The sequence below is a fragment of the Marasmius oreades genome, chromosome 1 (assembly GCF_018924745.1).
Source record: "Marasmius oreades isolate 03SP1 chromosome 1, whole genome shotgun sequence".
In the NCBI taxonomy this organism is placed as follows: Eukaryota; Fungi; Basidiomycota; class Agaricomycetes; order Agaricales; family Marasmiaceae; genus Marasmius; species Marasmius oreades.
Genome location: NC_057323.1, coordinates 4369846 through 4394212, shown reverse-complemented (window position 1 = coordinate 4394212; position 24367 = coordinate 4369846). Strand labels below are relative to the sequence as shown.

The window sequence follows — 24367 nt, the reverse complement described above, 5'->3', positions numbered from 1 at the left end:
ACCACGGCCGAATCACGATCCAAAAGAATACCAAACGAACAACAGGGTCCAATGAGCTGGTCTCTGCAGCGTGTCATCCCGAGTTCGAAGTGGTGTTAAGATTGGAAGCAACGGATGTGATTTCGACATTCCGATAATCGGATAGAGGCAGCATTAATGTAAAGGGGAAAATAACCAACATCGCGAGCACAGTTTCCCAGTGAGGAGCAGAAATGCTGAGCGGGAAGGTATCAAGATGGAAGGGTAATACGTAGACAGAAAGATGGGTATAGGACCTGGGGATATCCACCAGGACGCAATAAAACAAAAGATCGATAGCAAAGACGAGCCCAGAGACAAGAAAGAAAGAAAGAGAAAACTTCGGGGGAAGGAAAGGTCATGAGGAATCATGTCATAACGGTTCAATTTTTGGTGTAGATTGTATTTCGGGAAGAGTTAATCGGTCTCCCGCCTTGGGTTTTCTGGAGCTGTTTTCCAATTGGCAGTCGCAAGTTTGAACCTTCAATAAGAGTTAAAAAAAGCCAATACGTCAACACAAGGCCAGGGGCAGCGAACCTTTCTTGATGACTGATATCTGGCTCCGCCTCCTTCAAACGAGTCAATTCTTGCTTCTGTCGAACGCGGCATGTCAGAAGATCTAGCCACAGTCATAACACAATAAGAAAGGACATTACAATGAATTTATTGAATGGCGTCAATTTCTTCTTCTTCAAGCCACCACTGCTGGACGACTTTGGCTTCTTCGCGCCGTCTTGTTTGGATCCACTAGCTAGAAGAGGGTCGTGTTGAGCTCCTCTCAGTATATGGCTGGGGAATTGGTTTGTAAACCTTTTGAACTACCCGTCTCTTTCGATGTCCGAGGTGGCATTGTGATGAGTGAGAGCAGAAAAACACGTCAGAAGCGCGATTCTAGATGAAAGTGGTCCAGGATCACCGAGAACTCGCGAATCAACAAAAAAACGTACCCGTGACCAAGTCTTGTTGGGGGAGGAAAACGGGCTTGAAGCTGGGGGTAGAAGGTCAAGTCGGAAAGGGGAAGCTTTTCCATGGGCCGGAATTATATATTTTAGCGAGGTACGCGTGCACATCGTGACGTTGCTTCGTTCGCGGTTCGTGGTTTGTTTAACTTCTGAATTCGTTGCTTGGTCCCCCTGCCACTTATGGGTGCGCGTTTATTAAAGTTTCCCACGTCTGGAACGTGTAATGCAGACGACGAGGGGGAAAGGCGGCGTCATCAGCTTTCGCTTCGCCTTCAACTAAACTCCTAGGAACTGGGAACTTTTATCCGCCACACATGTGTGTGTTCGGGGGGACGGGTGTCTGGGGTAGTTCCATCATTACAACACGACATCGCGTATTGGGACCTCTTTACATGGACATTTTTCACCTCGGTACCAATTCAACGCTCCTTCCCTGGTATCCTTGACAAATGAGTACCAATGTACGACTCTGGACAACCATACCGACCTCTTTGAGGACCCTTTTCCTCTTGCACCGTCACCGCAACCTTATCTGTACGTCAAGACGTGCCGGAGAGAGCCGTTTCTGGAAGAAATTGAGCGATTCTATATCACGATTTACCTGTCAGCTTGAAAACCTTGAGTGGATACCGAAACATTACCGACAGGTTCTCACTAGACCCGGAAAAATATGTTGGTTTGAAAGCTGATACGTTCCCACACGAGCTGGGAAGAGCTTTTTGTTCCAACTCAAAGACTACCGTTACGGCCAATTCCGAGTCGGGTTCAATGATGGCACCGGAACAAGCTTCTGGAGGTTGGAGTAACGTTACACTGTCGATAAAAATGGCAGATGTCGTGTGCGAGCTTCCCCTACTTGGGTCACTTTTCATTCGGTGAGGGAGGTGGAGGCCAATCGCCATGTGGATAAGGTCAGAAAGACAGCTTGATGCAGGCCTTCAACGCGTTGTTCGTCGTTGCAAGGCACCCAAAGTGCAAATTTGGATACTTGCCTCATACCATATGATTGTGAATAGATACTGAATTGCAATCAACGGACAACACATTCCAGCAATAGAAAAGATTCAGGTCATTGTTGTACGGGATTGCATCTGATGAGGGGAACGCCTGGACGGGACCGATGGAGAAAACACCTGAGCGACAAAGCCATGGGAATGGGAAAGTCATGGGGAGCTCAGTGCCAGCCGTGAACGGGTTGAAGATTCAATTCATCGAGTTACGATGAGGAGAGTAAAGCAATTACAGCAGTTCGAGGCGCAATATAACCTGTTCTGGGCAGGGCAGAACATGGCTTTATGTAAAAGTCCGCGGTGAGTTTATCAACGGTCGGATGAGACTTTTACTCACAGCTCACCTGTTTGTGGTGCATAGTCCGGTACATGTTGGGTGGAGAATCCTCAGCTTTGATCCCACTGTTCGCGCATTCAACGACACTGAAATTATCTTAAGCCTCCAAAGTGTGCCACTCTGACGTATTCAGGCAAGGGGAAAGTGTTGGCGACAGGAAATCTTCTGAATGTATTTTCCACGGTGGATTTCCACTCAGAGGAGTCGATTTGCATGCACTACGCTGGGGGGAACGAGAGTCAGTAATTGCGCTGGCTAGTGGTAATTTCGTTCATACATACATAGATTCTGGATTCGGACCTATTCGGACAGAGCAAACTCCAGTGCGCGGCACACTAAGCCACGGCGACGCGTCTCGTGATCAGGATTGTTCTCATTCACTGGGACTACGCGAGTCTCAGTCTCCAACATGGCTGCCTTTAGACCAACACCACCTCTAATACAGACAGAATTACAAATACCCTCCTCTAACGGAGACTCGAGGTCAGACGAGGCAGAAGATGACGAGGTTATTTCAGATGACGATGATCAAGTCGACCAGCTAGAATCGGACGAATCAGATGGGGAAGACGAGTCTGCTGAAGACCATTGCCATCCTGGTGAAGGAAGACGACACCCGGGACAGCCCTTACTACCAGCCGTGCGGATAGAAAACATACTGCACGCCGATGGTATGTTTCTCTTTTTGAGGTGTCTAGAGTTGGAAATTCTAAAATGATGCATGTAGGTGTAACTGGCAGCCTTGCGCTATCTAAAGAAGGTCTCTTCATTGTTTCAGCTGCTACAGTGGGTTAAACCCTATCTTGTCGAACTTGCTCAGCTCATCTACGCTCAAGGAAGAATTCATCAAACGATTAGCTCAAGGTGGGCACCGACAGGCCAACTCGGAGGTCAGAAATACTGTCACGTATCAAGATTTGGGTACGTGATGAAGAACTTTTACAGGCCACATCTGAATCGAACGGACCTATTCGACAGCAAATACTACCCGGCAATACCAAGAATTCATGTTCCTTACTGGTACGTTACCCTTGTTTCATGCCAGTTGGTGTACTCACCCGTTCCAGACATGATCCCCTCCCCTATACCGCTTGCTGAAGCTCTAGAATTGCGCCAGGAACGAATTCGTTCCATGTTTAGTGAAGATGAATCTTCGACTACCACCACTGCTCTTCCACGACCTCAGCAAAATCACCACCCTCCCAATCACAACCATGCTGAAACATCCACATCACCTAAATCCAAACCAAAGCCTCGTGCGAATGGAAAGGAGAAAACGAATGGGTTTGTTCATACAACAGCACAACCTCCTGCACCCAATGGACCTGCACACGGGACACCTGCTGTCCTTGACGCTCGACCATGGACGCACTGGTCTGAACCCATTACATTTCAAACAACTCGCCCCACGCCGATTCCTGTTCCCTCCACAGATAGCAATACAGCACACAGCTCACAACTCCGTTCCTCCGAGGAAAAGGATTCACCACGACACCCTCCTGCACAGCTGGCCGGTCCCGCGAGCGGATTCATCACAGCTACAAACAGCATTTCTCTCAGTGGAGAAAACCAAAATACGGGACGCACCATTTACTCCCAGAAATCCTAGCCTTCGACCTATTTCCTCTATCGCATTATATGATTATATCCGGAATCCCTGCAATTGTACACTAGCTAATACACATCTATGTGAACGAACGACCAAGTGCCTTTTCAATGATTCTATGATTATTCTAAATTGAATTACGACGAGCAGAACGCCCTTTCGTGCTACTGCCGGGGGTACCTTTGATAGCTGCTGATGGTAAGACACCTTCATCCGCCCATTTGTCTAATATCTTGACTGCGGCGTCGTACCCGACCTTCCGAATTTCCTCGAACTTATTGAATTGTAATGTTCCATACTGAACTGGTTTTAAATGACGTCGAACATAATAGCACAACCACTCACGTCCTGCACAGGCATCTGAATATAGAGGCACCCCGGAGTCACCTTGGCGTCCTCAAGGGTTGTGACACTCGAGACGCTATCCCAGTGATGTCATTAGCAGGGGCAAGATGAAGGCACGGATACGCACTATGCTAGCCGACTCTGTATCTCAGTGATGGCAGGTACGTTCCGTGCGTTCGAAAAAGGATTCCATCTGTTAACGAACAGCCACCAGCCGGAGACTGTATCCCCAAAATTTCGCGGTGAGTTATCGACATTCTGTAATGAGTGGGTTGGTGATTTCGACCCCGCAAAGTCTGAACGACTCACTGATCCTACATCGCATGCAAATACGGCACTGGCTCCCATGGAAAACATGGTTGAAACAGGCAAGTTGTCGACTAGAAGAGATTAAGATCATTACAAGCGAGAGGTCGAAATGAGCTGACCGTATCCCCCGTCTACTAACATGTTCCCATTATGACAGATGGGCGGGAGGAGACCGACAAGCGTCATTGAAGCACCTGCTAATTTGTCAGTACCAATTCATTTCTTTGCTAGATCCGACTCACGAATGAATCTCCAGGCGTATCCAGTGTCATGGATATCCATTCGGGATGTGTTGATATTCGTTGTATTACAGTAGAAAGGCAACCACATGTCCTCGATGTGAAGATCGTAAAACGCCTCGAGTTCGTTCAGAATTCTGTCAAAGCAGCCAGTCGGGAAGGCTCACCTTGTAAATGGACCTGTTGAACTCATGACCCTACAAAAATGGAACACAAGGGTTAAGCCTTTTACTCGGCTCAAGGCGTTTTCAACCTACCGTAGTATATGCGACAATAGGGTAGGTCACATCCGAAAGGATTCTCCAAAAATTGCCCATCCTTTCGCTGAATTGTTTGGCCCGTGCCGAGCTCGACAGGATATCACCCTCACGAGCATAAAGGCCTCCAAGTAAAGATCCAATGCTTGTCCCTGAAGATCATTGTGAGCTAGCGTGGTCAGAAAACACACAAATTGTCATTGACCTCCAATGTGATCAATCGGTATGCCATACTCTTCCAATGCTCTGATGAGCCCCTAAAAATAGTCAACGGGAGCATTCAAATGGAAGATTTAAATGTCACTCACAAGGTGAGCTATCCCACGGGCTCCTCCTCCTCCAAGAACCAAACCGATGGATTTGCCGCATAGCCTTCGAGCCAAACGCGAAAAGTCGTTTACATGAGGCATGCGTTGAGGCCGAGGGTCGTGCGAGCCTTTGCGATACTTTTGAATCTCGTGTTGTACCTTGTCTTTCAAGTTCCTCAATCTTGACATAGGGTCGGGCTCCTTGGGCAGGATAATTTTAGGGATCGGTAAGCTTAGTCCCTGTGTCAAACAATTGTGGGCATAAACATAGTACAGAAAGAAAGAGCTACCCACCGGAAGTTCGACGTGAATATGTTGATGAATCCATGGACGATTCTGAGGTAAACTTTAATCGGAAAGAACAAGAAAGATTTAGTTGTGAATTTACCCTTAGCCATTCTCGAGTCGATCCTGGGACAACAGAACGATCTGAGTGGAGAAGAACCAATTCTTTGCGCGCAGTAGTCTTCATAGACAATAGGAGGCGTTCGTATTCACCCAATGACGGATCATCGCCCATTCCGACGACCATAACACAATCAGCCTGGCATGTGTCCTGAATAAGGAGGCAACGAAGAGAACACGGGATATAGATTACCTGGCGGATGCAAGTCTGAGTCCAATTGCTGTTGACTGCTGAATCTACCACATATAGAACGGTCCGATATCTTTGTTCCTGGTCAGCGAGCCAACCTGCTGCTTTCAATTTACCCATCCTTGTGAAGGCGTGTCGTCCTAAGTGACTTGACATTGAACCCTGGGTAAGAAACGCAGTACTCGCCCCGATGCCCTCCAACGCTGTCTGCAATTTCTTCGCGAATACTTCGACAGGCACGTTTCGATTAACGGGAAGTATTGCCACGGTCTTCAGGTTATAGTTGTTACGTTGTTCTGACAGACGCAGCTGTGCATGAGAGGAAGCGTCGACCTCATCCCTAACCCTTGAGGCAATCATGCGGAGTAATCTGATGACGTTGAATAAATGACAACTTTGCAACGTAGGGTAGAAAAGGATCCATACTGAGCAGTTGTCTGAGGATTCCTGAAGGTAGATCAGGGTAAACCACGGCCCCTGTATGCGATAAGGAGACATACCGAGCAGATATAGCATTAAAGAGTGTTTGAGGCATTCTAATCAACTCTGTATCACGAATAGCGTGTGCAGTGTTCCTTCGTAATGAACTTGTAATGACATCCAGTTCTCCTACCGTATCGCCTTGACCATACTCTCCGACGACTTTGATAACATCGTCCTCCTTATTATCAGTGATGACACGCAAGCGGCCATTAATGACGATATAGAAACTATCGCTCGTGTCGTTTGGCCGCCAAAGTACTTGACCTGCATTGACTTGCATCCAGTCGAGCGAGGCATCGATGTGTAGCACTAGGGGAATCAAATCATCTATCGGGCGTCAAAGGCTTGAACCTTACCTAAGGGCGACAAGAGAGAGATCAAGCGCTTCGCGAGCGTCAACAATACAATAGGTCTCTTTTCAAGGATCCTTTCCAGGGAGTGAGACGGAAGGAAACCGACGTAAACATCTGTTTTCGCTCGGATATCCACATATGAAGGGGTATGACACAGTGAAGCTGCCCACGGATGAGTTAAAAGAGATGGAAACGGATTTAAAGGCATACCAAGGTATCCAGCGATGCCACCTGGCTTCACAGTGAAGAGATGTTTTCTGTTGTCCCTCTGTTGGGGCTCTGTAAAGGGCGTCCTCACGCTGGCTGGTGTGGGTTTAGATGCCGAATGATCCGAGCTGTCTGGAAGAAGGATATCCAAGAAACCCTCGATGACGTAAAAGAGGCCTAGGTATGACTTTGTGAATCGTTATGAAGGACAGAACCAAAACACAATTACCTGTGTTGTGTTCTCCGGCCTTTGCCAGCATGGAACCAGCAGGAAAATACAGCATCTCCACTTCATTATCCAAGCCGCTCATATATCCATCCGAAGTAGCTATCGTGGATGAGCCCCCCGTAGCACTGGAGGAATCATCTGCAAGATCTAATAACGAAAGAGAACTGAAAGGAGATTTAAACATCTGGGGACCCGACGCAGGAGATCGACGTGGATTGGTAGGAGGAAAGGGAGGCGAAGCTTCAATCGAGTCACTCCCACTAAGAGGTGGCTGCAGGAGCCCAATCGACTTCGCAATGCAGGACATGACTTCTTCCCGAAGATCAAAATCCTCCAGAGACGAATTGCCACTTGCAGCTCTTCGATGGTGGTCTATAGCACTATGGGAGACCCGTGGTGTGTTCAGGATGCTATAGGAGCGAGTGAGAGGACCCCGGTTGTACCCTCCTTCTTCTGTGTTGTATGTGCTGCTAAGAAGATCGCCAGCTTGTGCGGTATGACGAGCTACGTGAAATGTAAAGGGTGCGGAGAAAGCCGTGCCAGAGGAACCCGAGCTGATTGAATGTGCTGGGCGGGCAGTACTGGGTGTTTTGCCTCTCTTTTCTGGAGATCTTGGTATCGATCTAGGCGAGGAAAAATAATCGGTCTCGCCGGAAGCACTCTCTGAATCTTTGCTTTCAAATCGTTGCCTTAAATATTGCAATCCGCCTCCTTCATAGAAGGATGGCGGTAGAGGATAATTGGCAATATCGTTAATAGCCTTTTCCGTGCGAAGGACCTCCGAGGTCAACCCCAAGTATTTATGAGCGGCATTGAAAGTCACTCGAGAAAACCTGGTGAGAATAACTAGGGAAGAAATATTAGGCTGTGAAGAGACACTAAGAATTCATGGGAATACCCTGCACGATGTGGCCGGTGGCCTTGGGATATTTTTTTGTGAGTCGTCGGAAGGCTTCGGCTGGTATCACAGCTAAAGTTGTGTCTTCGCTCGCGCGAGCCACTAGATCGTTATGTCTCTGTTCATATTCGGATTGCGGTCGAGGAGATTCAGGAACTAGGTCCTCTTCCAAAAGCGGTGGGGATATACCGCTTCGAGCACTAGGAGTGACGTTGAAATTCTTCAGGGTTGTGGCATGAACCGTAGAAGCTATAGATGAGCCTGATGAACCCCGACGACGACTCAGATTCGGTGTCTGTTGTTGCTCCAGTTCGAGTTGAGAAACATCAGAGTTAGCGCGATTACGCGCTAGAAAGGGTGACTCTATCCCAGAAGCGTACGGTGAAGATTCGACTGGCCCATCCTGCCAGCTCATTTTCACATCTTCGGTGAACAAACTGAGTATGGTGAACAAGCTGGATAGTGTGCCCCCACTGCCGACCTCATTCAGTAATTGGAAACCATTCATATCCTCGTTGTCCCAAGCACCGTGTTTTTCGTCGGCTGGTTTACCTGTCTGAGCGTAAACTTGCACCGTCCCATCGATAACGCAATAGAAACTCTTGTCCTGGCCAAGCGAGATGGAATCGCCGGCAATTAACCGACGGGTCTGCAAGTGTCGTGCTAGTTCGTGGAAGACCTGCGCAATCGATCAGAAGACGAACAATTGTAGGTTTATCGTGCGCGTACCGGTTTCTCCAGCTGTGCATCAGAAGGGTTCTATCAATAAGCGAGAAAGGGAGATCAATCTTTTAGACTCACGAATCCGAAAACCCGAACTGCTTGTAAGAAGTCGTCTAAATAATTATGAAATGAGGGAGGTGGATCTACATGGCAAAGTGAGCGAAACCACTAAAGAGTAGAAAAATCACACACACACCTGTATTAACATCAGGGTGAAGCTCCTTAGCGTCAGGTTTGGGTAACGGCGGTTCCTTCAAGTGAGCGTAATCATTAAGGTAACCAAATCGAATCCAATAGTTCAAAGCGACGGCGGAAAGAGCAAAGATGATAGCGAATGACCAGAAATTGAGCTAAGGCAAACTTCAGTCAGTAACGCTCTCCGAAACACAGGATTCAGCACACCGTTAGAGTCATCGAGTAGGATAACACCGAATATATGGATCGAGGGATGGATATCGTCGTGAAAGTGACCAAAGCTTTGGCCCACGAGAGCAGCCAGACTGAAATTGTTTTCAATTCGTGTTTGACGATACGAAGGAACTAAAAACGTACGAATGACCCAAAAACACGCAGACAACAGGGAGACTAGTGGATGACGGTCGGTGCTGGTTCTCGCATTCTCAAGCAGAATTTGTGCTCCGTCCATTGTACTCGAGCAAAATAAATTGCTGAAAGGGCAGAAGCTGTCGTATGTGGATCTTATTCTCCGTCTGGGTAGAATGGATTCAATGGAAGAGATTAAAAGGTTGTCCTCGAACGTGGGCAATATGAAGTCATCACAAATGGCGGCCCGGACTTCCCGCTAGTAATCTACAACACCCGACACGATAACGATCTAACGACGCGATACAATCCACTTCCCTGCAACAGATTACGGTGAACCGAACTTGTTCAGACTCGTGCCCACATCAGCTGACGGTTCTTTGAATACACGAAGCCACGAAGTGGGTCTCCGTCCCTGCAGTGCGAATGCGGCTGGGAACGAAAATAACATCGGAGGTGTAGGGCCCCGTAGTTTTCATTCACTTAGAGTAATATATTCTTTCCTGACTTGGTGAAGATACATACAGTGGGAAGACTAAAATGAGGTTTCGGTAGAATCCTTTCCGACGGCAGAGGTGCTCGACGAGCCAGAGGACACACTTTGCAATATCTTGTCAATATAATTTGCGCCGCTCCTACAACAGTGGAGTTCAGTTATCAACCATAATCAAGTAAAGCGATGGCATCCAAACCATTTCTGATGCGTCAAAACATCACAGCCGATTTCCTTTTCCTTTTGCTGCACGAGTTGGACATAGGCGAGCATACCATCTTCCTTGTAACGAGCAGCAAGCTCGGCTGAACGTATTTCAGTCCGTCGTATGTATAATGCTGCCCCAAGTTCACTAACCTGTTGCTGTGGCATTGCTGTGTAATCCGGCTAAGGAGATCAACTGCAGGACGAAACTGGACAGTAAAGATGAATGAATTACAGCATCTTCAGAGAGATTGTGCTATCAACTCACCCCTCTTTGCCCAACTCCCAACAGAAGTTCTTGAGGTCAGTTTCTAGCCGTTGAACGAATACATCAATGAGAAAATATGAATATGAGTTGCTCAAACGCACCGGAGAACCCATGCGCTGACCAATTGAAACTAGGGCTCAAATTATAAACGAACCATCTAATATCCCAAGGTCAGTAACTGCTATTCGCAGACGATAAACCCACACCCACGTGCCAGGATGTTTTTCCCGAATCTTTCTAGCAAAGTATCTAGCTTCTTCGATATTCGGTGTTTTTGTTTCCAGCCAGATCAGGTCGGCGTATGGAGCGAATATTGTAGCCCTCTTAATTGCAGGCTTGGACAAGTCTAAAGTCAGCTCGCAATAACAGCGGAAGAGAACAATCATAGAATTCACAGCGAGACCACCAGTCATATGATAGTACCCTTCTCGCGTGCGAGGCGCTGAAAGATGAGGTTGAACATTCTAACGACTTGACGAAGCTTGCATACCCGACTTACTTTCGCAGTCCCAAAATACCGATGCTCCCAAGATATCCTTCACAACCTCTCTCGCGTCTGCGATGGACTTTCCGGTCGTCGCAGCCACAAATGCTTTGTAAGCGCTTTCCTTGTCTCTGATGGTAGATTCCTTGATTGCAGCTTCCACGGCTATGATGAAAGGTTAGATATTCTAGAAGCTTTACACGACATTAAAGCGTACCTTGGCCGAAGGTTACTAAATGATGCTCTTCTGTCCACACCTTCTCAATTCGGTTGATTTCTTCTCCTGAAGCTCCTTTTATCTCGGCTTCCGCAATCAACTCTGCCAAGGGTTTTCCAGGAACGGTCGTGCCCATGAGGAACTCATGGTCATCCACATCAACCGTGGACGATATCAGCTTGCCAGATTCTGCGTCCGTCCTTGCGATAATGAGCACAGTAGATTTCATCAAGTCTAGTTGGAAGCGGGCCGATATGAGACGCGAAGTGTGGGTGGATGACGGAACGAGAACCTTTCCCGCTAGGTGCCCGCACTACTAGGCTGAGGTTGATTGATCGAGAAGGACAGGTTATTTGAGTACCGTACCTTTTTGCCACCGTGTAATTGGTCCTCGAAGTGAATCCCTGCTGCACCCTGAAAATCAGGTCAATTAAAGTTCGAAACAGATGTAGAGTCCTCACAGATTCAGCGAAAAGTTTAGTTAATTTCATCACTGCTGATAGTCCACCGTGTCTGTGAATAGATATATAAGTTCAAGTTGGTATCCAGAAGAACCAGGAAAGTGTACCCAGTATCAGCGTCGGCGATGATAGGTCTGAGATAATCTACGTATTCCATCTTCTTCCGCTGCTCGGGGGTAGCTGAGATGCGTTCATCGTAATGTTTCTTGTCATGGAGCTGCTGTGCGCGGAATATTCGATGAACTTGGTTGGGTACGGTAGTGTAAGGGTAATCACTGAAGGATTCAGACAGGTTACCGCTTGCGGTCACCGAACAAGGTCGAGAAACGTACCCGAAATCCGGACCAACGTCGTTATTTCCCGTCGTAAGCACACTCGAACACGCCCATCCCGAAACGTAAACAATTTCTTGATGACGAGCCATTTGGGTCATCTGGACTGGGTCGATAGCTCCCATCGTAAGAACGGGCTTTCCGGCATCAGCAGCCTTAGAAAGGATTGCATGAAGTTTGTCGGCAAGCAGATTGGAGGGGAGGGGAAGAACAGGTAATGATCCTTGCTTCGACGCGATGTCCGAGGCGGAGTACGTCCGCTTAGTGGACTTGAACCGGGGTTGCGAGAAGAACGTGTTCACTTCCGAAATTCTCTCTTGAAACTGGGCTTCTTCTACTTCTATGGAAGTCTGTTGTAGAGGAAGAGCAGCTACTCCTGCAGTTGATGAGGACATTACGCGGTTAAAACGATGGATAGGTGCCCGCCTGAGGGTCAGACGAGCAGAAAGCATCTTCAATAGCACAGAACTGGTAAGCTTCGCTGTCGTTCGTCAACCTGAACTTCCAACCGGTATTAGTGGTCCCCGGAAGCCGAAAAGAGAATGACTGTAAATGCCGACACGGATGGTTTACTAAGAAATTCGGAGTAGACCACACACGAGAGTTGCTTGCAAGTGAAAGGCCTTTTCTGCGTCAAGAACAAAATCTTACAATGGAGGAAGATTAGAGGAATAACTCAAGCGTGGGAATAAACGGGAAAACCTGTCATGCGCGCGAAGAATAGAAAGTCTAAAGAGTCAATCTCAATGACCTGACTGACTCATGAATTGGCAAGCATCCGGTCTACGATACTCCCGGAGAGCAGCGGAGTTTGGATGCAGGTATTCCACGAGAAGCGCAAGCAAGAATTAGGGTTTAGGATTCTGAAGTGGCGGGCTCAGGGAGGTGATTCTTTCACGATTTGCACTTAACTGACCCATAAACTGAACTTCATTCCTGCAAGAGGCACTTCCGGCTTGCACGATATCCGTTTCAGTCTCTGACCGGCAGCGTTTGGGAACTTTCTATTGGTCGGCAGCTACATTCCTAGGAGTCATACCGTATTTCATCCGCGAGAGCTTAACAGACATGATGGAACACGTTGTTGGCTGTTGAATTGAATTCGACAAACAAGTACGAACGATATCCAGAATGAAAGCAGCGAAGTGGCTGATCCGTTGTTTTGCCCAAGTTTTACGTTCAGAATTTGCGATTCTAGCGACGAAGATGTTCGCGGAACCTTATACTAAACGGATTTTTGCCTGCAATGTTCGACGGTGAATAACCTGAATTTGCTTCTGTATACATCACGACTCACGACACTGAACTTCTCGCATCAGACCCAGCATCTCATCCATTTTCGTAAGAGCTCTTTATTCGGCTGGTGTAGGTGTTAGTCAGCCTCGCAAAACGACAAATTCACCGCCGATAACCACTCTCGGCGTAGAACTGGCATCCGCAACTGGGCTGTGTCCGTACTCTACACCGCAGCACACTAGAAGAGACAAATAATTGCGAAGGTGCTGGACGCGATTGAACTTCACGTTGACGTCCTTGACAGTCGGTTCGCGTACGTACTCCTTAATCTAACTTGCCCGTCTCTTCTCTTCTGTCCGGAACTTCTCATCATATTTAGTTTATTATTGTATTTGCAAGCTGATCCATTCCCCTCGAATCAGATTATCCTCGGGGACCAAGTAGGAGTCATTGACGTACACTCCCTATGGAGGCGACATTGGTTTGTGAGCTCCTGTAATCCAGGCGTTGAAGTTCGCTGTGGACGTGATCATCCTTGAAGAATCCACAAGGTATTGATCCTCGACGTTGGCTTTTTCCATGTCGAGTTGGTATGGCAATAGGGACATGACTGACTCGTCAGTAGGCGGGGGCGTCGTGGACGTCCGCGGGATAGCGTTAATCATGTCAGTCCCAGTCATCCAGATCTCAATTTCCCCTCCGATCGTCCTCTGTAAAAGGTAGCGCTTCTATCTTCCATGTTATACTTTATAAACTCCATCCGAACTCAAGTTGTCTCTCTTAGCCCAACATCTGCACTGCACCCATTCCATCATGCGCAACTCGGTAGCAATCACCACCTCGTCCTCGACTCTCATGCACACCTCACTCGCATACTTCTCCAACGAAATCAGGACCGTCGATGCCATCATTTCTTATCCTTTTCATCGTTTTAGACATTCCAAGCCCATTCTACCCAGGGAAATCCTCCTGCACATTCGGTCTTACCTCCACACCAACGTCACCAAGGATCTCATGATGCAGTCTTACTCTGCACTACAGCGCTACGAAAATACCCTTCGCCACTTACTTTGCACGGAATGTCTCTCATATAACGAATACGTCTATGGTGACGACCTTTGGCAATGGGAGGACTTTTCAGGTGCTTGTCGCTGCATTGAAGGGGTGTATATTGCGTCGCGACCGTCTTACACCACCGCCAATGCTTCTTCATTGACACAGACGCCCTCTCTAAATCCCAAACGATTCGTGGGCCGCCGGCAGTGGCTCGAGTACTACCTCTCTCGTAAATCATTGCGCTTCATTCAACGCAAACCCCTCGACCAATCCACACCTTCTCGTTCACAGCCTACCATATGGTCTCTCGTTCGCCGTGTTCTCCATCAGTATTTCCAATGTGTTAGCATTCATGACATATCGCCCCTACCTCCCTCTTGCTCGGGCAGCAATGAAGGCAGTGATATCCTGATCGTGCCTGTGCCTGACCTTGCAGGCACGGGCATACTTTCAGACGAATGTACCACCAAGGTTAAGCTCGAACGCGTCGAACGCGATTTAGGCTTGACGGTTCCATATGATTTACGAAGTACTTTATCATCGCAGATGTACCCCGCCTCACCTGCCCTGTCGTCTACTGCTCCCTCAATGTTGTCGTTTTTATCCTATCCACCGGAACTCCCTCACGTGTTCAGAGCTGTAGCAAACGTGATTCCGATCCTCTGCACAGTTCTTATCACCACCATATCCCTACCAGTGTCGTTCCTGACCCTCGTCCTTACACTTGTCTGCTATTATCTTAAACCCAGGGCCTTCACGATATTGCTTTGAGTACATAAATTTTTCGCAACAGTTTCGTAAATAAAGCGTGCACCCGGATCCTATAAACACGCATTCCTTACTTTTTTTCCTGGCCATCTTTTCCCCGATCCCGAGGGCGCTGTAAAGCTCACATACAACATCGACGAATACGAGTTCTTGTTCTGACTCGCCGTTCAACTCACCTCCACGATATCTCATCGACTCCGACTTCCAACATGTTGCCGACGCTAGAGTACGACTCTGGTTTGGCGATTGACGGATGCAAACGACAGTATTAAACGGTATGTACTGTGTGTGTGGTGTCATTTTTACTCTCATTTTATTTCAGTCCTCGCGATTTTGCTCTGAAAAGGCTCCGTTTCGTTCCATATTAGGTAACTTACCTTCCATATACGGTTGCTCCGTGGTCGAAACCTCCTTCGTCCAACGTGTATCACCCTGACTATTCCTGATGGACCCATCCGCACGTTTACTTGTTTCCTTTGCCTGTTAGTCTATATCCGCATCAAACGCTTCGTTGTCAATCTCAACGACACCCCTTCGCCTATTAGACGAATTTAGAACGAACTCCCTGCAGCGCCCTTCACCTCCTCCGGTATTCAAGGGGCTTCAGCATGACTTCAACCGGAAACAGCAGCTTTCAACCATTAAGACGGTCCCCGTACCACTCCTCTCTGTTTCCTCGGGCTACTTCTACCTACCAAGAGTCTTCTTTATCTACTTGGAACTTCTGAAGTCCGGCTCGGTAGACTCTGTTATTAACGGTACGGGATCCGGAACTACTCAATTTGGATATACTTTAGCCTGTTCACTCGAACGGACGGATCCACTCCCGGGTATAGAATTTCGATCCAGGGTTGTACCAGATTTCTCAGGAAATGAAGCAAGCGAGGTAAGCAAGTGACAATACCCAAGGCCTTAGTGCTACATCGGACTTGAGTTTTAGGTTCCGTATCAACTTGGGAGATACGAGCTCGTGGATTTCAACAGGCATCAGACCTTTACGTCGTAACAAACCTGGTCCTCCACAACTAAAGATACCGGCGCGGAGATTATCGATTCCCAATGGGTGACTTCGTCTCCTTTTACGCCGCAACTGGGTGAGTAATAGCTAAAAGTAATCAGTTGCGCATAGATTTGCGGGATAATGGGTTCGCTTGATTCATCTAACCATATGCCCGGAGCTCACAAGACTTGCGCTCCAGATTCTTCACCAGGTTTAATTGCACAAAGATTCTGCGATCCTCGAGGACCAGGTTCTTATCGAAAACTTAATCACGGTCCGATTACGATCGAAAACATGTAATTCTAAACATGTCCCATGGTCGCTAAAAAACTATAAATTTCTCCCCGCTTTTTCGACTTTTGGAGCTCATCCTTTCCCTCTCCTCTACATCTTCTCTTTTACCGTTCATGTCCGCCACTCTCATAGCGACTCCCGCTGACTACTGTCAAAAGAATGGCTCTGGTCTGCGAGGCCGTCGTTGGAGTGTCAACCCTCCTCTGCCTCAAAATCCTTTTGGTATCGGTCGTGCTGCAGAGAGTGACGCGCAGAACGAGTCTGCGATTGAGGAAGACGAATCTCTACCGCCCAACGAGGCCGCTGCAACAACGAGCACACCGACCCTACCGTCGCCTCTTTCTAACGTGTACATGTCGTGTTACTCCACCAATATTTATATTCCTCGACATCAAGACGTTGGAGCTTTGGGCAGTCCGACGCCATCCGGATCTTCCACTCCTTTTTTACCTACTCCGGCTAGTGAATTTCCACCCAGCACCCCCGTTGACCGTAGCGGCTCCATTATTCAGTTGATAGGAGGGGAACCTATCGCCAGCCCACCGCCAAGCCTCGAACGTGTTAAGCGCCGGCTAGCAAGTGCCTACTTTATCCTCTTCCTCTGTGGATGGGGTGATGGAGGTAAGGCAACAAATGTCTAGAGAATCTTAAAATCGGTACTAATATCCTTGAACAGTTACTGGAACCGTGTTACCCTGTCTGTGCCTACTCTTTGCATGTATCATACAGCCTTCAACCTAACCGTGACTTCGGCTTCAATGCAGACCTGAAAGCCCACTTTCAAATGTCAGATCTATTGACTTCCGGTCTGTTCTGTGGAGGGACCATCGGGTAGGTCTCGTTCTTAGGAGACTCCTTGTCGAAGTTTCTGAAATCTGATCAACCTTCCAACAGATTTTTCCTCGGGACGTTCATCGTGGAACCTGTAATGCATGCCCTCGGATTATACCATCTTGGTGGCCCTGCAAACCGCTCTCTATTTCCTGCCTGGCTGACACACAAGAGACGTCGATCGTCCGACGACACCGAGGCTTTTTCAGCCTCTCAATCACGATACCTCACACTCGTCCTCGCATCAGTAGTACATTCCAGCTTCTTTGTGTTAATGGGCATCAGACAAGGATTCGGAGCTATGTTTGTGGCTTATGCTATCGCTGCATTGGCCAGAGCTTTTCTGACTGGTGAGTTTGTTCTTTTCTCTTATTGTTGTTTGTGTTCAATTGACTAAACTACGCCGTCTTAGCGTCTCTGTAATCCTTCTCTTGCTCTGACGCATTAGCGGGCGCCATGCTGACACTATTTGCTATTTTGTCGCCAGAAACGAATTTCTCGCGAGCGGCCCAAAGGGGGCGATGGGTTATGCATACGGTCTGTGGAGTAAGGGTCTCAAAGCAATACAAATAACTGTATGTGCATCACTCAATTGGTTTATATTTCCCTAGGCATAGGTGGCGTGTTTGCACCCCTCGTCTGTCAAAGCATCATTGCTTCTGGTGCGCCATGGCAGAATTTCTACTACGGATCGTTGGTGGTGTCTGCTATCAACTTCGCCTTGGTCTTGTACGCCTTTAGACCGACCCAGAGCGAGCTTTTTATCGAACGCAAAGAAGCATTGTCGAACGCATCACCTCCATCGACTCCAGGAACTCCTAATTCAATTGCCGAAAACAAGAGTTTCACGTTTCCACCTTTGGAGACCAGTTCGACGACAATGTTACATGCCCCACCTTCTAAGCCGGAAAATAGTCGGTGTTGCCGTTTTTTTTCTTTTCATTTCGTGCTCTGACTTTCATTTTAGCTTTCTGGAGGGCTCTGTGTTTATCGTATACTTGGGCATTCGCACTTTTCGGCTGGCTTGAATGCGGAAGGTTCGTGCGACTATCGCGTTTGAGTACTTTTTAATTTTAGTTTGACTGTGACTCCGTAGTGAAACTGTCGCGCAAGGATATGTGAGTACTTGAAACATAATCGTTATTCGTCTTTGACCCCGCATCCAACAGACTGTGTCCTATCTTCTCGCGGCGAGGGTAAGCCCGATTTTATGAACCTTTTCGAAGGAAACCAAGCCCATCCTTTCCTTTGTAGAACGCAGATCCGAAAACAGTTGGCTATGTCACATCAGGGTTCGCTGGTGGTTTGTCGGTCGGTCGATTGCTCTGGGGGTACTTCTCACCGAGGTAAATTGTCCTCCCATCAAACCCGCTTCTAGATGCTGATTTCCATTCTTCTCAGGTTGACTTTCACACAACAAAAATACACTTTGAATGCACTCATGTACGTCTTCGTTCGTTCGGTCATCGACATTGATTGACGTTTTGACTAACGTTCTAGCGGTACGACCTTGATACTTACTGAACGTTACGATCAACGAGATTTGCTGAAGCCATTCTGCAGCCGTGGCTCTCGTTCTACACGTCACCGTTTTGGTCGTGAATTCGACTTTGCAAAATTCCATCGCCACCGCAATCATAGGCCTCATGTACGGTCCCCTGTGGCCGGGTGCTCTTACTGTTATCAGCCAGCTTCTTCCCGGAGAGGTGCGGATGATGGTGATGGCTATTTTGTTCGTCTCAACCCTCTATTCTCCCTCTCATCCTCCAACTTACCTTGCATCTCCTTTAGCTCTGCTGCCGGCAACCTTGGTTCATGTATGTCTTAAATATTTTAGCCTTTTCATTATCTCTGATGTCATTGCCCCACTGTACTCAGCTGTATTCCCACTCATGGTCGGTGTGATGTCGAGTGTAAGAGGAATTCAATCCATGCCATACCTTATGATCCCTCAGACGGTGGCATTCCTCGCGTTGTGGGCCATGTTTCCGTCGAAATTGCCGACCAGGTCTTCTCCAAACTAGTTTTGTTCAGTTGCTTCAACTAGATGGACCGTCTTTTTGGGTTTTTAGATTTCTTTTCTATCCTTTTTCTGCCATTCTCATCGGGTAAGCAGTCGTTTCTCTGGGTGGCCTTATCAGCGTACTTCCATTTGTTGTTTTATCACTCTTCCGCACTAGATTTCTGTAGATTCGATAGGCACCTGTTTACTGCCAAACCAAATCAAAAGTTTTGTTTCATTCACCGGGCCGATTGAATTTGTAATAGTTGCTAAGTTATATTTGCCTTGCGGTGACATCATGGCTTCTGCAACCATGAAACGAGAAACTGCGATCGCGACTTGCCTCTCTCCATCCACCATCCTGAGTTGATCATGTGGAATCCTTTTCTTTTAATCTACCAGATACTACAGCATGCCATCTCCAGGATTCTTTCACCTACCCCACCACCACCTCGCGCCAAACTCAGCCGACCGCGAATTGCCATCATTGGTGCAGGCCTCACAGGCATTTCCTCAGCCGCTCACTGTGTCGGGCACGGGTTTGACGTCACGGTATTCGAAGCTGGGGGTAGAGATGAACTCGGAGGGATCTGGTCGCGCGTCAACAAAACGTCGGGACTGCAGATTCATAGCCTGATGTATCGGTTTCATCCTCGGGTTCAATGGAAGGGCGGGTATCCTTCTCGACAACAGATTTTGGATGCGATAGAGGATCTGTACAAAGCATATCTCTTGGAAGACAAGACCCAGTTTCATACAAGAATTGACAGAGTCTGGAAGGACAAGAACGGGAAATGGATTCTGAATACTGAGGGTTATGGGAAATTCGATGGAATTATTGCCGCCATAGGGTGAGAGTTCTTTGTCGGCGCATCTATCCTCTGTTCACGAACGTATTACAGGACCTGTGGAGAACCAAAAATGCCACATATGCCCGGCCAGGAAACATTTCGTGGCGAAATTCATCATTCATCCAAACTGGATGGGAAGGACGCGAAAGGTAAGAAAGTGGTCATTATCGGTGGAGGCGCGTCTGCAGTGGAAGCACTCGAGTTTGTGACTGCTGGGCAAGCGGAAAAGACAACGATCTTGGCACGAGTGAGTCGCGAGTCGCTTCAACTCATAGCTGGTCGTCATTCAACACACGATACCTCTAGTCCGACAAATGGATAATTCCACGAAATGCGATTGTTGACATGCTATTGGCAATGAACATATTTGGACAGGAGATTTATCTATCCTGGATCCCGGAATTCCTTCTTCGCCGGTTCTTCTATCGCGAACTTGCTGATCTCGCTCCCAGTCACCAAGGCATCTTCACCGAAACACCTATGGTGAACTCGGAAGTCTTCCAAAAGATTCGCGACGGCAGCGCCGAATGGCTTCGTGGTGACATTGAGCACTTCACCGAAACCGGTATCGCCTTTAACAAACGTGGCAAAAACGTTCCCAAAGGCGGCCCAGGGAAGTCAATCCACGTTGAGGCAGACATGATAATCATGGCTACAGGTTATAAACGTCCAAAGCTCGATTTCCTTCCCTCCAACTGCTTCGATGAGCCTTACGATCCACCGAATTGGTATCTCCAGACCTTCCCTCCTCCTTACCCTTCCATCAGCTGTATCAACTCCACTTATGTAAATGCGATCGGGACAGTAGGGAGTTATCATATCGGGATTTACACCAGGATTCTCCTCATGTTCCTCGTCGATCCTTTGACCTGCCCTCAGGAATGGCTCATGAAACGGTGGATTGATATGACGAGGTTTTTCAAGAGCCGATCTCCCACCCCTGCGTTTGATTTCTTCACGTACACAGAACTACTTTGGTGGTACTTTTTCTGTGTTGCTATCAATCCCTTCAGATGGAAGTGGGCATTGTTTGTGTTTTTCGGAATTGGTGTGGGGATGCCATTGTCGATAGTGCATAGGGAGGATAGGGTTCGAGAATTTATGGAACGGAACGAAGGATCCCGTCGAAAGGCCAAGTAACAGTCTATAGTACCTATATCAAGGAACGACGTTCAAGTGCTGTATTTCGTTAATTGCAAGTACATCATCGGCCGAAATAATTGTAATAGATATAAAGTAACAGTAAAATACATTGTTTTGCCTTTTAAAAAACAACACGTGAATCCTCATATGGCACTCTGCAATGGATTCACCCAAAAAATGGCAGACACAAAATTGGGGGAGAGAAGGGGATTGGCGACGTATTTTTGAGCTGGAGAGTAGACGAGTGGTTAGAAGCGTTAAGCAAGCGTCGAGATATTAGGTACGAAAGGCGAATGCGCCGGATACAGTAAGGTCGGGGGAGACAGTACGTCCAACGCTAGCAAGCACCAAAGACGTGTATAACTTTCAAGTCCGTGAGATAAATAAAAACGACAGGTGATGGGTGTTCAACTGTGAGAAGATGAGATGTCATGTAGTCGACCAAGTAGAGGAACACTCACACCCTATATTAGGACCTCTTGCCGGTGAAAGGTAAGCAATAAAAGCGCATCCTCGACTTTGATTCCCTTATTAGATAGCATATTTTCTGCCTCCGTGAGAGACGGTTCAACAGCAGCAAGGCTGAGGGTTTTCAGCGAAATGCGTGGTAAGGAGGGCCGGGAGCAGGAGAACGTATTCTCTACGGGGATAGACGGTGACTGGGACCTCGGTGTAACTGCTTCTTCGTCCTCATCTTCACTCCCGGAAAATGTTCCTCCACGTGCTTCATCCTCGTTCGTGGACGAGGACGTTGACTGAAGTGATGGTGATCCCGAACGAGACGCTGAACCGTACGCATCAGCGCCGTTCGGGTAATAATCATCGTCGTCCCCGCTTCCCGCCTTTTTGGCGTGTCTTCGATGTGTCTGGCGAATGTTTCGGAACCAGTTAGTAACTTTACCGAGGTCCCTGTAATCGGTGATATCAGTCATGCGCCCAAGCAGATCTAGGAACCAGGCAATGGCGCGAGAGAAAAAAGAATGAACGCACATTCCGATTTCTACCGCTAGAGCTGTACGGTCTTCCACTGAAGGATGAGGATTTTTTCGGTACAAAGCGTTGAGTGCGGCGAGTTGATTCGGCTCTGGACGAGAACGCTTCGAGCGTGACGTCACACCGACCGAATAAGGTGTGGTACTTCGACGCGGGTTCCTTGAAAGCTCTTCCTGGTATGAATAAGCTGGAGAGACGCTTCGCCTATACGAAGGAAGAGAGGGGTGGCTCCTAGTGGGCGGAAATCCAGAGGAGGGCGCACTGAGTCCTGGATATGTTCGGCGGTCATCAAGAGGTTGTAAAATCTCGTCCTCTTTTTTCTTTTTGGCAATACTACGCTGATTTTGAAACCAATTCGTTACACTCTGATAACGCCTGGTTTAAGAATGAGGACATTAATAATGAAAGGTACGTAAGCGAATTGTTATGAATATGAATGAAGCTTTACGTACATTCCGATACGGTCTGCCAAACCCTGTCTTTGTTCCGTCGAAGGGTGAGCGATGATGTTGAAGAGCTTTTTGAGTTCCTCAGTCTGCTCTGGTGTCGGCCGCACCCTCATGCGACGAGCTGGATCGTTGTCGGAAAGATCTTGAGTATGATCAGAACCGAAAGTATGAGCTTGAGACCAGCCGGGCACAGGGTTAGGCGATTGAAGTGAGCGCTGGGGATGATCAATTGGGAGATAATGATCGTCCTCAAAATATTCTTCTGAAGCTATATTTGAGCCAGGATGATTCGGGGGCGTAGAGGAAGTCATAGGCTGTATATCTGCATCTGGGGCAGTACGAGTGACCGTCCTCTTCTTTGAGCTAGCTCGTTTGTTCTGGAACCACGCATTCACAGTTTTTGTTTCCCTAAAGACGATGTGGGGAGTAAGGATCTCAGAAGAGGAATTGTGTTTTAGTGATACGCACATGCCAAGACGTTCTGCCAAAGATGCCCTCATATCTAGAGAGGGATGCTCATCTCTTTCGAAGAGCTCATTCAAGGCAGCGAGCTGAGCTGGAGAATGTCTATGTCTTGGCTTCTTTTGTCTATCTCGTGAAATATCTGAGGGACTTGTATGTGCTGCTGGAGGCATTGGGTAGAATGGCTCGTCGCTGTCCCTGTCGCCGACGGCAACGGCGACTACGAAAAAATAAGAGCGGGACGAGGTGGTTGTAGGAGAAAGAGTTCCACCTGAATCCGTATGGTGTATCAATAATAATGAAAGTACTGATACTTTGAGGCTCCGTCTACCATTCCCACGCTATTCACCCCTCGTGTTCTGCTACTTCCATGTATCCATGTCTCAAATCCCTGTGCCCTTGGAACCACCAGCATTAACTCTCCCGGGCGACTCATAATCTGCTAAGGTCTTTGACCAAATTTCACCGTTCTTCTGTCAAGGTAGCTCTGCATTATCATTGTTGGCCGTCTTTCAAAGTACTGCCAGGGGAGCGGTCGTTCGATAGAATGAAAGGAGAATTTGGGCTATTGGTGCTACTGACATACGACAATTTCATCTAGAGCAGGACTTGTATAGGTTGCGTTGTTTCTATTCACGGGTTAATTATTTGATCATTTATCCTATTTTCAGAGCATATTCGTCGGCTGCATTCGCTCCCCGGTGATAAGTACATGTACATACTCTATTTGGTTATGCTTTAACTCTGTTCAGAACCCCCGCAGAGGTGCCCTGGAAATCGCACCTATTACCCATTAATCGCTCGTTTCAACGTCAACTCATGATTGACGTATGCGTGTTTTAACAAGGCCTTTGACATATATTCCATCTAACATTAACGCGATAATCCGCAGCTCGTTCGCAGGCAGTACTTTCGAATTCGACCGAGAAAACTGCCTGAAGTTTCTCATGCCCATGAGGTGTGCAAATTCAGTACTTGTAAAAATGACTGTCCTGATATCTCTGGCTGCATAGCTGCTTCTATTGAACATCCTCGACTTCCTGTCGACCATACCTGCCTCTCATCGAAGGGAATTATCGATAATGATACCCTCTGTGGCATGTCACTTTCCCATGTCCCTCTGTCGCCTGTCCCTGAAGTGACCTTTTCCATGTATCTTCCCCCCCGATTTCCCCTTACATCCAATTCCTAATAAGACAACCAGTTTCATCTGTACTGCCGCATGGTTGCATCGTGGTACAATGCTACACGCCAATATGTATCTGTGAGTAGTTCCATCTCAATGCTGTCGATTTAACGGCTCCCGGGTTTTGACGATCTTATCAGCTGCCCCCCAAACTGGCTCAAGTGACACTCTGATTTCGAGCCAATCTCGAGTATGTCATCATCACATAACTCCTG

At 47.7% G+C, this 24367-nt stretch overlaps 12 protein-coding genes across 12 annotated transcripts; 7 read left to right on the top strand and 5 right to left on the bottom strand.

Moving 5' to 3' along the window:
* Positions 1–435: 435 nt before the first annotated feature.
* Positions 436–868, bottom strand: E1B28_001602 (uncharacterized protein; the record flags this gene model as incomplete). The annotated part of the gene is made up of 4 exons (XM_043147550.1): positions 436–499; positions 556–611; positions 675–769; positions 829–868. 4 exons carry the CDS (start codon positions 866–868, stop codon positions 436–438), a joined length of 255 nt encoding a protein of 84 aa, XP_043016260.1.
* Positions 869–1519: 651 nt separating this feature from the next.
* Positions 1520–1977, bottom strand: E1B28_001601 (uncharacterized protein; the record flags this gene model as incomplete). The annotated part of the gene is made up of 3 exons (XM_043147549.1): positions 1520–1565; positions 1626–1904; positions 1973–1977. The coding sequence occupies 3 exons, from the start codon at positions 1975–1977 to the stop codon at positions 1520–1522; spliced, it is 330 nt and encodes a 109-aa protein (XP_043016259.1).
* Positions 1978–2736: 759 nt separating this feature from the next.
* E1B28_001600 (uncharacterized protein) lies at positions 2737–3936 on the top strand (the record flags this gene model as incomplete). The annotated part of the gene is made up of 5 exons (XM_043147548.1): positions 2737–2998; positions 3055–3113; positions 3164–3248; positions 3306–3347; positions 3395–3936. 5 exons carry the CDS (start codon positions 2737–2739, stop codon positions 3934–3936), a joined length of 990 nt encoding a protein of 329 aa, XP_043016258.1.
* Positions 3937–4030: 94 nt separating this feature from the next.
* Positions 4031–9624, bottom strand: E1B28_001599 (uncharacterized protein). Its single transcript, XM_043147547.1, has 24 exons — positions 9432–9624; positions 9282–9379; positions 9076–9229; positions 8958–9022; positions 8886–8897; positions 8157–8835; positions 7259–8104; positions 7033–7206; positions 6826–6984; positions 6487–6778; positions 6413–6433; positions 5990–6356; positions 5780–5935; positions 5686–5727; positions 5392–5631; positions 5289–5340; positions 5084–5235; positions 4994–5023; positions 4830–4944; positions 4707–4781; positions 4588–4658; positions 4406–4536; positions 4279–4354; positions 4031–4231 (listed from the first exon to the last, which is right to left on the bottom strand). The coding sequence occupies exons 1-24, from the start codon at positions 9523–9525 to the stop codon at positions 4061–4063; spliced, it is 4272 nt and encodes a 1423-aa protein (XP_043016257.1). The 5' UTR covers positions 9526–9624; the 3' UTR covers positions 4031–4060.
* A 276-nt stretch (positions 9625–9900) lies between these two features.
* Positions 9901–12589, bottom strand: E1B28_001598 (uncharacterized protein). Its single transcript, XM_043147546.1, has 13 exons — positions 11882–12589; positions 11657–11824; positions 11550–11601; positions 11455–11502; positions 11089–11401; positions 10887–11036; positions 10783–10829; positions 10598–10722; positions 10489–10544; positions 10388–10430; positions 10273–10328; positions 10115–10220; positions 9901–10057 (listed from the first exon to the last, which is right to left on the bottom strand). Exons 1-13 carry the CDS (start codon positions 12331–12333, stop codon positions 9958–9960), a joined length of 1716 nt encoding a protein of 571 aa, XP_043016256.1. The 5' UTR covers positions 12334–12589; the 3' UTR covers positions 9901–9957.
* Positions 12590–13087: 498 nt separating this feature from the next.
* On the top strand, positions 13088–13372 carry E1B28_001597 (uncharacterized protein; the record flags this gene model as incomplete). The annotated part of the gene is made up of 2 exons (XM_043147545.1): positions 13088–13137; positions 13201–13372. The coding sequence occupies 2 exons, from the start codon at positions 13088–13090 to the stop codon at positions 13370–13372; spliced, it is 222 nt and encodes a 73-aa protein (XP_043016255.1).
* A 558-nt stretch (positions 13373–13930) lies between these two features.
* E1B28_001596 (uncharacterized protein) lies at positions 13931–14944 on the top strand (the record flags this gene model as incomplete). The annotated part of the gene is made up of 1 exon (XM_043147544.1): positions 13931–14944. One exon carries the CDS (start codon positions 13931–13933, stop codon positions 14942–14944), a length of 1014 nt encoding a protein of 337 aa, XP_043016254.1.
* A 442-nt stretch (positions 14945–15386) lies between these two features.
* On the top strand, positions 15387–15947 carry E1B28_001595 (uncharacterized protein; the record flags this gene model as incomplete). Its single annotated transcript, XM_043147543.1, has 3 exons — positions 15387–15423; positions 15487–15827; positions 15882–15947. The coding sequence occupies 3 exons, from the start codon at positions 15387–15389 to the stop codon at positions 15945–15947; spliced, it is 444 nt and encodes a 147-aa protein (XP_043016253.1).
* A 401-nt stretch (positions 15948–16348) lies between these two features.
* Positions 16349–17489, top strand: E1B28_001594 (uncharacterized protein; the record flags this gene model as incomplete). The annotated part of the gene is made up of 5 exons (XM_043147542.1): positions 16349–16856; positions 16912–16932; positions 17000–17066; positions 17130–17416; positions 17479–17489. The coding sequence occupies 5 exons, from the start codon at positions 16349–16351 to the stop codon at positions 17487–17489; spliced, it is 894 nt and encodes a 297-aa protein (XP_043016252.1).
* Positions 17490–17587: 98 nt separating this feature from the next.
* Positions 17588–19113, top strand: E1B28_001593 (uncharacterized protein; the record flags this gene model as incomplete). Its single annotated transcript, XM_043147541.1, has 10 exons — positions 17588–17612; positions 17678–17980; positions 18034–18103; positions 18163–18184; positions 18236–18262; positions 18321–18412; positions 18468–18509; positions 18630–18798; positions 18858–18883; positions 18945–19113. The coding sequence occupies 10 exons, from the start codon at positions 17588–17590 to the stop codon at positions 19111–19113; spliced, it is 945 nt and encodes a 314-aa protein (XP_043016251.1).
* Positions 19114–19356: 243 nt separating this feature from the next.
* Positions 19357–21163, top strand: E1B28_001592 (uncharacterized protein). Its single transcript, XM_043147540.1, has 3 exons — positions 19357–19919; positions 19971–20166; positions 20226–21163. Exons 1-3 carry the CDS (start codon positions 19441–19443, stop codon positions 21057–21059), a joined length of 1509 nt encoding a protein of 502 aa, XP_043016250.1. The 5' UTR covers positions 19357–19440; the 3' UTR covers positions 21060–21163.
* On the bottom strand, positions 21164–23267 carry E1B28_001591 (uncharacterized protein). Its single transcript, XM_043147539.1, has 5 exons — positions 22973–23267; positions 22508–22912; positions 22053–22430; positions 21524–21971; positions 21164–21473 (listed from the first exon to the last, which is right to left on the bottom strand). Exons 1-4 carry the CDS (start codon positions 23137–23139, stop codon positions 21527–21529), a joined length of 1395 nt encoding a protein of 464 aa, XP_043016249.1. The 5' UTR covers positions 23140–23267; the 3' UTR covers positions 21164–21473; positions 21524–21526.
* Between the last annotated feature and the right edge of the window lie 1100 nt (positions 23268–24367).

Excerpts from the sequence above, each read along its gene's own strand:
- E1B28_001592 (XM_043147540.1), top strand. The coding sequence starts at position 19,441 with ATGTGGAATCCTTTTCTTTTAATCTACCAGATACTACAGCATGCCATC. Across the intron at positions 19,920-19,970 it reads GGAATTATTGCCGCCATAGG|GACCTGTGGAGAACCAAAAA; the intron begins GTGAGAGTTCTT and ends AACGTATTACAG. Across the intron at positions 20,167-20,225 it reads AGACAACGATCTTGGCACGA|TCCGACAAATGGATAATTCC; the intron begins GTGAGTCGCGAG and ends CGATACCTCTAG.
- E1B28_001591 (XM_043147539.1), bottom strand. The coding sequence starts at position 23,139 with ATGCCTCCAGCAGCACATACAAGTCCCTCAGATATTTCACGAGATAGA. Across the intron at positions 22,913-22,972 it reads TTGGCAGAACGTCTTGGCAT|GGAAACAAAAACTGTGAATG; the intron begins GTGCGTATCACT and ends CATCGTCTTTAG. Across the intron at positions 21,972-22,052 it reads CTAGCGGTAGAAATCGGAAT|GGACCTCGGTAAAGTTACTA; the intron begins GTGCGTTCATTC and ends CACCGATTACAG.
- E1B28_001598 (XM_043147546.1), bottom strand. The coding sequence starts at position 12,333 with ATGCTTTCTGCTCGTCTGACCCTCAGGCGGGCACCTATCCATCGTTTT. Across the intron at positions 11,402-11,454 it reads AATTACACGGTGGCAAAAAG|TGCGGGCACCTAGCGGGAAA; the intron begins GTACGGTACTCA and ends TCAGCCTAGTAG. Across the intron at positions 10,329-10,387 it reads TGGGAGTTGGGCAAAGAGGG|TTTCGTCCTGCAGTTGATCT; the intron begins GTGAGTTGATAG and ends TTTACTGTCCAG.
- E1B28_001599 (XM_043147547.1), bottom strand. The coding sequence starts at position 9,525 with ATGGACGGAGCACAAATTCTGCTTGAGAATGCGAGAACCAGCACCGAC. Across the intron at positions 8,105-8,156 it reads CACCGGCCACATCGTGCAGG|TTATTCTCACCAGGTTTTCT; the intron begins GTATTCCCATGA and ends TTTCTTCCCTAG. Across the intron at positions 6,779-6,825 it reads CTCTCTCTTGTCGCCCTTAG|TGCTACACATCGATGCCTCG; the intron begins GTAAGGTTCAAG and ends TGATTCCCCTAG.